This window comes from Nicotiana tabacum, chromosome 1, assembly GCF_000715075.1.
Source record: "Nicotiana tabacum cultivar K326 chromosome 1, ASM71507v2, whole genome shotgun sequence".
Lineage (NCBI taxonomy): Eukaryota > Viridiplantae > Streptophyta > Magnoliopsida > Solanales > Solanaceae > Nicotiana > Nicotiana tabacum.
In genome coordinates, this window is record NC_134080.1 from 196612759 (window position 1) to 196625110 (window position 12352).

At 38.7% G+C, this 12352-nt stretch overlaps 1 protein-coding gene and 1 non-coding gene across 2 annotated transcripts; one reads left to right on the forward strand and one right to left on the reverse strand.

The window, feature by feature from the left end:
* Positions 1-10196: 10196 nt before the first annotated feature.
* LOC107829972 (uncharacterized) lies at positions 10197-10747 on the reverse strand. Its single transcript, XM_075222737.1, has 2 exons — positions 10565-10747; positions 10197-10409 (listed from the first exon to the last, which is right to left on the reverse strand). The coding sequence occupies exons 1-2, from the start codon at positions 10745-10747 to the stop codon at positions 10197-10199; spliced, it is 396 nt and encodes a 131-aa protein (XP_075078838.1).
* A 1215-nt stretch (positions 10748-11962) lies between these two features.
* Positions 11963-12068, forward strand: LOC142165189 (small nucleolar RNA R71). The gene has a single exon (XR_012696112.1). It is a non-coding gene; the product is annotated as a small nucleolar RNA R71 (small nucleolar RNA).
* Positions 12069-12352: the final 284 nt, after the last annotated feature.

Below are 12352 nucleotides of genomic sequence, written 5' to 3' on the forward strand. Positions count from 1 at the left end.
CTAAGAGTTATCCTTCAGTTCGAGTACAGTCAAGTGATCAGCCGGTCGAGGCAGCTACTTGGGAGTCCAAGTCAGACTTGCGGAGTAGATATCCACACCTTTTCACCAGCCTAGGTACTTTCCTATGTCCGTTCGAGGACGAACGGTTGTTTTAGAGGTGGAGAATGTGATGTTCAGATAGGTCATCTAGAGTTTTCAACCTTAATTCTATGTTTTGAAGCCTCCAATAGCTTCTTTAAGCCTCCCTTGATTTGCATGCGCAGTCCGGATATTTTTCGGGAGGTTTTTATGTTAAAAATTGATAAAATATGAAAATTTACCTTAAAAATCTATTTGAGTTGACTTCAGTCAATATTTTGAGCAAACAGACCCGGATCCATATTTTGACAGTCCTGATGGATCCGTATCGTGATTTGAGATTTTGGCGTATGGCCCGAATCGAATTCGGAGGTCCATAGCTCGAGTTATCGCATTTTGTTGAAATTTAAAAGTTTAAAGGTTTAATGACTTTAAAGGTTTGACCAATATTTGACTTTGTTGATACCGAGTCTGTATTTTGGTTCTGGAACCCGATATAGGTCCATTACTATATTTATGAATTATTTGTCAAATTTGGTGAAAGGGGATTAGTTTGATGTAATTCGAACGTCTGGTTGTTAAAATAGAAATTCAAGAGTTTTCTTGAAAATTTCATTTGATTTGGTGTCCAATTCGTAGTTCTAGGTGTTATTTTGGCGATTTGATCACCGAGCAAGTTCGTATGATGTTTTTGAACTTGTGTGCATGTTTGGTTTGGAGCCCCGAGGGTTCGGGTGAGTTTTAGATAAGCTACAAAATGGATTTAGACTTAGCGTTCATAGCTGATGCATTGTGTTTCTGGTGTCTGCTGCAGACTTCGCAATTGCAAGGTCTGGCTCGCAAATGCGAACCCCGCATTTGCGAGCAGGGGCTGGGGGGATGGACTTTCGCATTTGCGTCTCAAGTTCGCATTTGCGAAGGCAACAGGAATGGGATGACTTCACATTTGCTAAGGTTTTTTGTATTTGCGGTATTCGTGGTCGCAATTGCGACTTTTGGGTTCAGATTGGAAAAACGGGATTTTAGTTAATTCTCTCAAATTTTCAAACTTAGAAACCCTTGAGGCGATTTTTCCAAGAGCCTTTCTTCCCCAATTCTTTGGTAAGTGATTCTAACCTATTTTCATTCAATTTTCCATTGCATTTCATAAGATTTCAACCTGAAATCTAGGATTTTCATGGTGGAAATTGGGGGTTCAGGTAGAATCAGGGATTTTTGTAAAATTGAACATAGACCTCAAATTGAGATTGGATATCGAAACAAATTACATAATCAGATTCGAGGATGAATGCGTAATTGGGTTTTGGTCTGAATTTCAGGTTTGGACCAAGCGGGCCCGGAAGTTGACTTTTGTTGACCTTTTCAATAATGACCTAAATTGAATATTTTTCATTCGTGGGTAGTTCCTAAGTCTTATTTTGAATCGTTTGGTTGATAATTTTCTAGATTTGGTTTGTTTGGAGGCTTGTTCGAAAGTCAAGGTCGTGGTTGAGCTTTGAATTGATTTTTGGAGTGAGGTAAGTATTGAGTTTAACCTTGATTTGAGGGAATTAGAAACCTTCAGGCCGTGTGCTATGTGAATTTCATGTGTTGCGGCATATATGTGAGACGAAGAGTGCTTATACGCCGCCGAATTACTTGTTTTCCTAATTTTCCGGCTTTCCTTAATTATCTCCTTCCCTGTCTTAACTGTTATATGTTCTAAATACCTTCCATGCTTATTTGCTACATGTTAATCATTGTTTCTCATGTTAACGATGTTACATCCTTTCATGATTTCATGACTCACTGCTATTTTCCTTAATTGACTTACTTGCACCTTCTAATTGTCATTTACTGGACATGTCTTTTCGTGTAGCATTACATATGTGAATTCTTATGTTGTACAAGTTTCCCTTTTTGATTCAGCTTTGGATTCATCGATCATAAAGGTTCTTGTGATTTGAATTATTAATTTGAAGGTGCATATTTAATATTTAGTACTGATATGATGGATCGGGTTGGACGCCGCAACAGGTGAAATAAGGGTGGATTGATATGGTGGCATAAGGGTGAATTTGTATTGATATGGTGGGATCGGGCTGCACGCCGCAACAGGCGAAATAAGGATGGATTGATACGGTGAAATATGGGTAAATTATGATACTGATTTTTTTATATGGTGTGTTCAGGTTGTGCGCCGCAACATATATTTATTTGTTTATGATTGTGATAATATTACGGTGGAATAAGGGAGGATTGTGCTATACGGTGGGATCGGGTTGTGCGCCGCAATAACCTATGTACTTTTATTTCTTTGTACTGTGTTGGTTCTTAGTATTTCATACGGAACTCTAATGATTGGTAATTCTAATCAGTACTGGTTTTCGTTTGAGGATATTTTCTTCAATTAACTGTCTTATTTCGTTCTGTATTTTTCCTTCTCATGTTTTATTATATACTGCGTATGGGTTGTAGTGTAAGTGACATGCCTTAGCCTCGTCGCTACTTCGTCGAGGTTAGGCTCTGCACTTACAGAGTACATGGGGTCGGTTGTACTCATACTACAGAAGTGCAGATATCGGAGTCGGTCCTAGCGGCGATTATTAGCATGCTCGGATTGACCAGCTTCGTGGAGACTTGAGGTACAACTGCTCAGCGTCTGCAGCTCCTAGAGTCCCCTTTCCTTTTTATTTAACTGTGTACTTTCCTTCAGACGACTTTATGTTTCATTCAGACCTTTATTTGTACCATTCTAGTAGGTCATGCACTTGTGACACCGGGTCCAGGGTTGTATAAGATATTTGAGTTGCTATAGGTTCCGCACTTTACTTTGGATTATTACAGTTATTTTAATTCTTTCTTATTACTTAATTTGAACCGTTGAAAATGGATAGATTATTCTAATGCTGACTTGCCTAGCAAGTGAAATGTTAGGCGTCATTGCAATTTCGAGAATGAGAATTTCAAGTCGTGACAAAAATAAAAATCATTAATGTAGTGGGAGAAATATTTACTGAGACATGATACTCACATCAATCATTAAATATCATACTTAAATGTAAACTTGGGTATAGATAAGTTTTGTTTTTTCATTTGTAGAAAACAATGATCCAAGAAATGCAAAAGAAGGTAATTTTTTGTTTGATTATTTGATATTCATATTCCTCTAACCCGATTAATTTTGATTCTCACCGGATAGACCAATTAAAACGATAAAGCGCTCTCTGAAATATTCGAAGAGATAAATGCCTCCTTGGCCATATATTTTTTTTAGTTAATAGATATTGTTTCGATAGCCAATTGAACGAAAAGACCAAGATTTAAAGATTAACGAAATAAAACCTATTTTTGCCTTGCGAAAAAGGTTCTGGTATTTGAATAAAAAATTTAATAGGAAAGAGTACACGCTAAAAAACAGATTATGATAATTAACACAAGTCATCAAATTTTAACTTTCATACCTCTATAATTCTTAACTATTGATATATTCTAACGGAGAATTATTATCCGACATAATCTCTTCGCCTTTTTGTATTGCTAAGTTTAAAATGTTATTATATCTTTGAGTTGAGAGTTTTTTTTTTTGTCTTAGAAAATGACATTTTTTAATTATATTAAACAACCATATGTAGAGAGACACACAATTCAGCTCCTATTTTGGCTATTAGTTTATGTTAGGTCTTTCGCTAGATATTGTCATGCCTTTTCGTGATTTAAAAATAAAAAAATAAAAAGAGAGAAGAGGGCACACGATTCTGTCCGTACCCATTATTTTAGTGAAGAGCACAGTTATAATTAATCTAGAGAATTTGTCTATGATAGGCCGATTACTTTTGAATATAGTAATATAACGTAGCAAATTGTCCTATCTAATCACAATCATTTGTGAAAAACGAAACAAACGAAACAACCCACCAATTGCAGTCACTTCGCTTCATTTTTATGTTTTCTTAAATGGGATATAATATAATATACTAGTATAATGGAAATGCTTAGGTGAATGTAATAGTGATATAAATCCTTAATTGCTAAAGGCGTTTTACATAAGTTGATTTTCTGTCACCTCCGTTTTTATAATGTCTCTGTTTTAATTTAGGTGAACTGATTTGATTGTGCACAAAATTTAAGGAAAAAAAAAACTTTTGAATTTGTGATGTAAATGAATCATATAAATTTTATGTGGCTATAAATCATTGCATAAAAGTAAATTATTTTCAAATATGAAAATAAGTCATTCTTTTGGACAAGACTAAAAAGAAAATAGATTTACATAATTTGAAACTGATGGAGTATTTGATAATTTTTTTTAGTATGTAAATAACATCCTATTTGGTTTATGCTATTATAATTATATTGTTGTAAACAATAAAATAGTAAACTTTCTGAAATAAAACCAGAAATAGAAAGTTTTTAAAATAATCCGGGAAAGAAAACGGACCGGACCGAATAGGGTCGCGGGTCATGGGTTATTCCGGATTGAATTTTCATTAACTTAATTTAATTAATTAATTAAATAATTGAAAAGAATTTTATCCAAAAGATTAATCAATCAATCTTTGACCAAATCCGAAGCCGAAGCCGAAATCGGAGCCGAGCAAGCGACGACGACGAAGGCGCGAGGCTTTCCTTCTTCTTAACTCTTTAAGAGCTAAAAGATGAGCTTCTATATATATACACAAAGATTTTCTTTCCTTCTTTCAATGAGGGACAAGGTGCATTAGTAAAGTGAACTAGTTCAAAATTTCACTTCCGTCCATTTTTTTCCCACCATTTTTCATTCACTCTTCTTTTGTTATTAATAACAAAACCCAATAATCCCTCACATGAACGGGGAATGGCTATAAAATAAAGGAATGCACGGACGCGTGTGTGTTTTACATGCAAAAATTAATTGCATCTGGATAAGTATGTTTCCCATTGAACTTTTCGTAGTGAACTTATATCGAATATACTCGGTCAGTTGGTAGATTTGATATCTTTGAACCGTCGAGCTTTGTTGTATACCTAGACAATATAAGTCACACAATCAATCCTTAACCATCTATGGTTCTGACGGTTGTGTTCGTTTCAACCATGAACACCGCCTAGTTTCATGAGTGCTTAGAGAATGGGCCTTTACTTTCATTCCCCTTGAAGCGGCTTACACTTCACACTCACATAGGTGATTTCTAAACGTGTAATCCTAAAGACACACTATCTGGTCATATCCTGCCAGACTTAGCAAATCATTAAAAAGCTTTAAGCTTTATTGACTCATCAAAAAACCTTAATGTTTTATTTCGTTTTTTGAACATTGTCTTCATCACGAGAATGGGTTGAGTTATTTGACAATGTTGAACTGTCTTTCATAACTTTGTTTGATCTCTTTTTGAACCTAACTCTTGGGATCTCAAGTCTGCTAGGTAGAGTTACCATCATGATGACTTGTCCTAGGCCTTAACCCCATTTCCTTTGATGATCTTTCAACTGCCTCTCTAGATAGACCTTTTGTAAGTGGATCTGACACGTTATCTCTTGATTTTACGTAATCAATTGTGATAACACCACTAGAGAGTCGTTGTCTAACTGTATTATGTCTCCGTCGTATATGACGAGATTTTCTGTTATACATAACGCTCCCTTCCCTACCTATTGCCGCTTGACTATCACAATTTATACAAATAGGTGCCAAAAGTTTGGGCCAAAATGGAATATCTTCCAAGAAATTTTGGATTCATTTAGCTTTTTCACTGGTCTTATCTAAAGCTATGAATTCAGATTCCATTGTAGAACGGGCGACACAAGTTTGTTTGGATGATTTTCAAGACACTGCTTCACCCCTAATTGTGAAAATATATCCACTCGTGGATTTAACTTCAGATGATCCGGTGATCCAATTTGCATCACTATATCTCTCGATCACGGGACACGGTGGGTTGCTCTGATGGTAAGAACCCTCCACTTCCAACCAAGAGGTTATGAGTTCGAGTCACCCCAAGAGCAAGGTGGGGAGTTCTTGGAGGGAAGGATGTCGAGGGTCTATTGGAAACAACCTCTCTACCCTATGGTAGAGGTAAGGTCTGCATATACACTACCCTCCCCAGACCCCACTTGTGGGATTATACTGGGTTGTTGTTGTTGTTGTATATCCCTCAATCACGGAGGGATATTTGTTATAATGCAAAGCATAATTTTGGGTATATTTCAAATACCCCAAAACTTATTTTATTGCCATCCAATGTATTTGATTGGATGACTTGTAAACCGACTCAGTTTAGCAATAGCACAAGCTATATCTGGTCGCATACAATTCATGATATACATCAAACTTCCTAATACTCTTGCATAGTCCAGTTGTGAGTCACTTTCACATTCATTCTTTTGAAGTGTCACGTCAATTAGAGTCTTGGCAATTTTGAAATCCAAATACTGGAACTTGTCAAGTACCTTTTCAATGTAGTGAGACTGTGATAATGTCGAACTTGTCAAGTCCCAATCAATGGAGTCTTTTGAATTCTGATTCCTAAGATCACATCAGCAACTCCTAAGTCTTTCATGTCGAATTTGCTAGCCAACATGCGCTTTGTAGCATTTTTATCTGCCATACTTTTGTTTATTATCAACATGTCATCAACATATAAACAAACAGTGACTTCATGACCTGTAGTATTTTTAATGTAAACACATTTGTCACACTTGTTGATTTAAAATCCACTTGCCAACATTATTTGGTAAAATTTTGCATGCCATTGTTTGGTTGCTTGTTTAAGTCTATAAAGTGACTTAACAAGTTTGCATACTTTCTTTTCTTTACCAGGAACCACAAAACCCTCAGGTTGTTCCATGTAAATCTCTTCCTCCAATTCTCCATTTAAGAAAGTTGTTTTAACATCCATTTGATGGATTTCAAGACCATACACGACCGCTAGTGCCACTAACATCATAATAGATGTTATCCTTGTTACTAGCGAGTAAGTGTCAAAGTAATCAAGGCCTTCTTTTGGTCTATAACCTTTAAAGTATGCTCAACCTCGGAGGCTCGATCAAATGGGTCATTGACACTACCTTTGCTTCATCCATGCCCTCATAATATTTTAATCTGTGTCGTTGACTCTGAACGTGCGAGAGTCATTATTCGCAGCAATCTGTACGGCACCTGTGGGGTGAATTTCAACCACACAAAAAGGCCCTGACCATCGTGATTTCAATTTGCCCGAAAATAACCTTAATCTTGAGTTGTATAGCAACACCGTATCTTCAGTTTTAAAATTCCGCTCAATAATATTTCTATCATGTATCATCTTCATTTTCTCCTTGTATAATCTCGTGCTCTCAAAAGCATGATATCTGAACTCATCAAGCTCGTGTAACTTTGTTACTCTACCTGTTCCCGCAGCTTCAATATCAAGACAACTGTCTCAATGCCCACTAGGCTCTATGCTCCAAGTCTACCGGTAAATGACACGACTTCCCAAACACCAACTTGTATGGAGACATGCCGATTGGATTTTTGAAAGCGATTCGATAAGCCCAAAGTGCATCATCTAATTTCCTTGCCCAATCTGTTCTAGTAGCATTCACAGTCTTAGTCAACATGCTCTTTATTTCTCTGTTCGAGACTTCCACTTGCCCGCTTGTTTGTGGATGATATAGGGTGGCCACCTTGTGGTATACATCATACTTCTCCAATAACTTTGCGAAGACTCGATTACAAAAGTGAGTGCCTCCGTCACTGATTATTGCCCTTGGGGTGCCAAATCGGGTGAATATGTTCTTTATCAAAAAGCCAATTACCCATTTGCATCATTTGTAGGGAGTGATGCAGCTTCTACTTATTTGTACACGTAGTCCACAACGACGAGTATGTATTTGTTGCCATATGAGCTGACGAACGGCCCCATAAAGTTGATCCCCCAAACGTCAAACACTTCTACCTCCTCAATTGGGTTCATTGGCATCTCATGTCTGCGGGAAATGTTCTCGGTTCGTTGGAATTCATCACACCCCTTTATCCATAGATGTGCATCTTTGAACAGTTTTGGCCAATAGAACCCCGAATCCAAGACTTTCGCAGCTGTCTTCACTCCCCCAAAGTGCCCATCATATGGTGACGCATGACAAGCCTGCAAAATAGAAGACTGATCTATCTCAGGGATAAATCTTCGGATCATGTTATCAACACAAATCCTAAACAGATAAGGCTCATCCCAATAATACATGCGACAATCACGAAAGAACTTTTTCTTTTGAACAGAAGAAAGGTCATAAGGAACAATACCGCTCACTAGGTAGTTTGCAATGTCTGCATACCATGGCGCTTCCTCGAGACTCGTGGCTAGTAGTTATTCATCTGGAAAAGTTTCCAGAATCTCTTCTACCTCAACCTTCTTTTCAGCTCCTTCCAGCCTGGATAAATGGTCAGCTACTTGGTTCTCCATTCCCTTTCGGTCACGGATCTCCAAATCAAATTCTTGCAGCAATAGCACCCATCGAATCAGGTGCGGTTTTGACTCTTTCTTCTCAATTAAGTACCTGAGAGCAACATGGTATGTATAAACAATTACCTTTGAGCCTATCAGGTAAAACCTGAACTTGTCAAACGCGAACACCACTACCAATATCTCCTTTTCGGTCATAATGTAATTCAACTGGGCTCCACTCAACATCCTACTTGCGTAGTATATTGGATGCATGATTTTATCTTTTCGCTGCCCAAGCACTGCTCTCACAGTGTTGTCACTAGCATCACGCATCAGCTCAAACAGTTGCTCCCAGTTGGGCGCAACTATGATAGGTGTTGTCACCAGTCTTTTCTTTAATTCCTCAAAAGCTACCCTGCAGTCATCAGAAAACATAAAAGGGTGATTTTTTTCAAGAAATTTACACAAGGGGTTAGCAATTTTGGAAAAATCTTTTATAAATCTCCTATAGAAACTGGCATGCCCAAGAAAACTTCTGATTGCTTTGACTGAAGTGGGTGGTGGAAGCTTTTCTATCACATCAACCTTTGCTCGGTCCACCTCAATACCTTTACTTGACACTAGGTTCCCCAAGACTATACCTTCTTGTACCATGAAATGGCACTTTTCCTAATTGAGTACCATATTAGTCTCGATACATCTTTTCAAAACTCTTCTCAAGTTCACAAGGCAATCATCGAATGAGTTCCCCACCACTGAGAAGTCATCCATGAAAACCTCCATTATCTCCTCTACAATATCTAGCTGGCCATCATGCACCTTTGGAATGTGGCAGGCGCGTTACATAGGCCAAACAGCATTCGCCGAAAAGCATAGATTCCATAAGGGCAGGTGAACGATATTTTCTCTCTATCCTCTGGGGCAATAGAAATATGATTATACCCCGAGTACCCATCCATAAAGCAAAAATGAGACCTCCCTGCCAATCTATCTAGCATCTGATCAATGAATGGTAGTGGGAAATGGTCCTTCCTGGTAGCCAAGTTCAACTTCCTCTAATCCATACAGATTTGCCAACCTGTGACTATTCGTGTAGAGATCAATTCGTTCTTCTCATTTTTCACTATCGTCATACCTCCCTTTTTTTTGGTACACACTGAACTAGGCTAACCCAGTTACCATCAGAGATGGGGAATATGATTCCCGCATCTAACCACTTGATCATTTCTTTCTTCACCACTTCTTTCATGTTGGGGTTCAGCCTTCTTTGATGTTCTCTGAAAGGTTTGTGCCCATCTTCCAATAAAATCTTATGCATACAGAAGGCCGGGTTGATCCCCTTAATGTTTGCAATGGTCCACCCAATTGCAGTCTTGCACTCAGTCAGTACATGCAAAAGCTGTTCTGCCTGCACATCTAACAAACTGGATGAGATAATAACATGTAGAGTTGAGTTAGGTCCTAAGAATGCATACCTGAGATGAGATGGCAGTGGTTTTAGTTCCAACTTTGGTGGTTCTTCAATCGATGGCTTAGCTGGGGGAGTTTTTCTTTCCTCTAAGTGCAAAGGCTCAAATTCGAGCTCCCTTTTCCAAAAACCTTGGCCTTCAAGAGCAAGTACCCACTCTGTCAAGTCTTCACCATTAGCTTCATCTAAGTTCATGAAACAAGCTGCTAGAGGGTCTTTAATGTTCAATGCCTCATCTTCCTCCTCCAAGACTACATCCATCGCATCTATTAAAGAGCAATTAGCAAATTCACTTGGTCTCCGCATTTTTGCACATTGAATGTTATCTCTTCATCGTTTAATCTCATCTTGAGCTCTCCAGTTTCATAATCAATTAAGGCTCTCCCATTGGACAAGAACAGTTTTCCCAAAATTGTGGGAATTTCCTCGTCAACCCGACAGTTAAGGATGACAAATTCTGCTGGAAATACAAACTTCCCAACCTGCACCAATACATCATCTAGAATCCCAAAGGGCTCTTCACGGTTCGATCAGCCAGTTGTAATAACATAGACGTGGGTCTAGGTCTTCCAATGCCTAGCCTTTTGTAGATGGCTAGTGGCATAAGATTTATGCTAGCTCCCAGATGACACAGTGCCTTAGCAAAAGCAAAGTTTCCTATTGTGCAAGGGATTGTGAAACTCTCTGGATCAGAAAACTTCTTGGCTATGAGTCTCGTCACAACAGCACTGCATGTTTGAGTCAGTGTAACCGTGTCCAAGTCTTGATAGTCGAACTTGCGGGACATCAAGTCCTTCATCATATTTGCATACCCAGGCATTTCTTTTAAAGCATCAATCAATGGAATGTTTACCTGAATTTGCTTTAAGATCTCCAAAAATTTCTTGTACTGCTCATCTTTCTAATACTTGGCCAATCTTTGTGGGAATGGTGCTGGAGGTCACTTTTTCCCTGTGATTTAGTTTTTCTCTTGTTCAGGCACTGGTTCTACTGTCAGTTCTGGTACAACTTCAGTCTTTTTCTCAACCTCATCTTCCTTATTGTTGTTTTCTTGTCATTCTGTTCTGTCACCTCAGTTAAACCTGTTGAATCATCTATCTCAATGGGTACTGGCACCAGTGTCTCCGTCGGCCTGCTTTCGCGAGCAATTTCTTGCTCCAGATCTAAGTCCCTACCATTTCGGAGACTCACTGCCATCAGTTGCTTCGGGCCATGCTTTTTTGGATTGATTTGGGTGTATGCAGGTAACGTCCCATGAGGACGATTATTTAGGGCCATGGAAATCTGTCCTAACTGGATCTCAATATTCTTAATCGTTGACTCATGTGAGTCTACTCTATCATCTAGTTTTCCAGTGGTCCTAATCACTTGTTGCATTCATACCCTCGAGTTTAGCAAACCCATCTTCATGCCTCACAATCTGTTGTTGTTGAGGTTGTTGATAAGCCTGCTGCTTATTTTGCTGGTTGTACCCTTGTTGCCTTTGGTAAGGCACCATTTTCCCTTGTGGTCGCATAGCCCCATGGTTATTGTTGTTATTGTGCTGCTGCTGAGCTGGTCTGTATTGTTGATTTTGCTGACCCTAAATTGACCACCTAGTCTCTGTCCCCCGTAGTTGGCCATATAATTCATGTTCTCCTAATACTGTTGATTCTCACCTTCAGCACTCCATGAGAAAATATATGGTTGATTAATGCATGATGTACAGAGACCCCCATTAGTTGCATCAACTATGTGTACCTGCTGCTTCTGGCCTGATTCTTCCACCTTTTTGGTGAGGATGCTCATCTGCGTCAGTAGAGTGGCCATATTTTCAGCCATGGAGTTAGCCGAATCTAGAGCCACTGAGTGCACCACAGGAGTGATTGAAGCGTTCCTTGTTGTCCATCTTGAGTTTTGTGCCATCTTGTCAAGCAGGATCTTGCTCTCTCTGAATGTCTTGCTCAAAAATGCTCCACGTGCAGAAGTATCAACATTTGCTTTCAAAGTATTTGCTAAACCCATGTAAAATCTCTGCCCCAACATCTACTCCGAAATACCATGATGTGGACATGTAACCAGCAGACCCTTGAATCTCTCCCACGTTTTATGTAGCGTCTCAGTTGGTCTCTGTTTGAAGCTTAATATCTCATCAATTTGCTGAGAAGTCTTGTTGCGTGGATGAAATTTGCTCAAATATTGCTTGAATAATTCCTCCCAAGTAGTGATGGAGTTGATAGGGAGTGAACTAAGTCAAGTCTGGGTTGCTCCTATCACTGAGAATGGAAACAACAACAAACATATTGCTTCCAATGTCACATTGTGTTGTTTTTGCGTGGCACAGATTGAGAGGAAGTTCTAAAGATGCTGCTGAGGATCTTCAACGTATGACCCAAAGAGTAGTCCCTCGTTCTGCAACAGATGTAGCATGTTATTTGTGATTATC

Excerpts from the sequence above, each read along its gene's own strand:
- LOC107829972 (XM_075222737.1), bottom strand. The coding sequence starts at position 10,747 with ATGCCTGGGTATGCAAATATGATGAAGGACTTGATGTCCCGCAAGTTC. Across the intron at positions 10,410-10,564 it reads GAAACTTTGCTTTTGCTAAG|GTTGGGAAGTTTGTATTTCC; the intron begins GCACTGTGTCAT and ends GTATTGGTGCAG.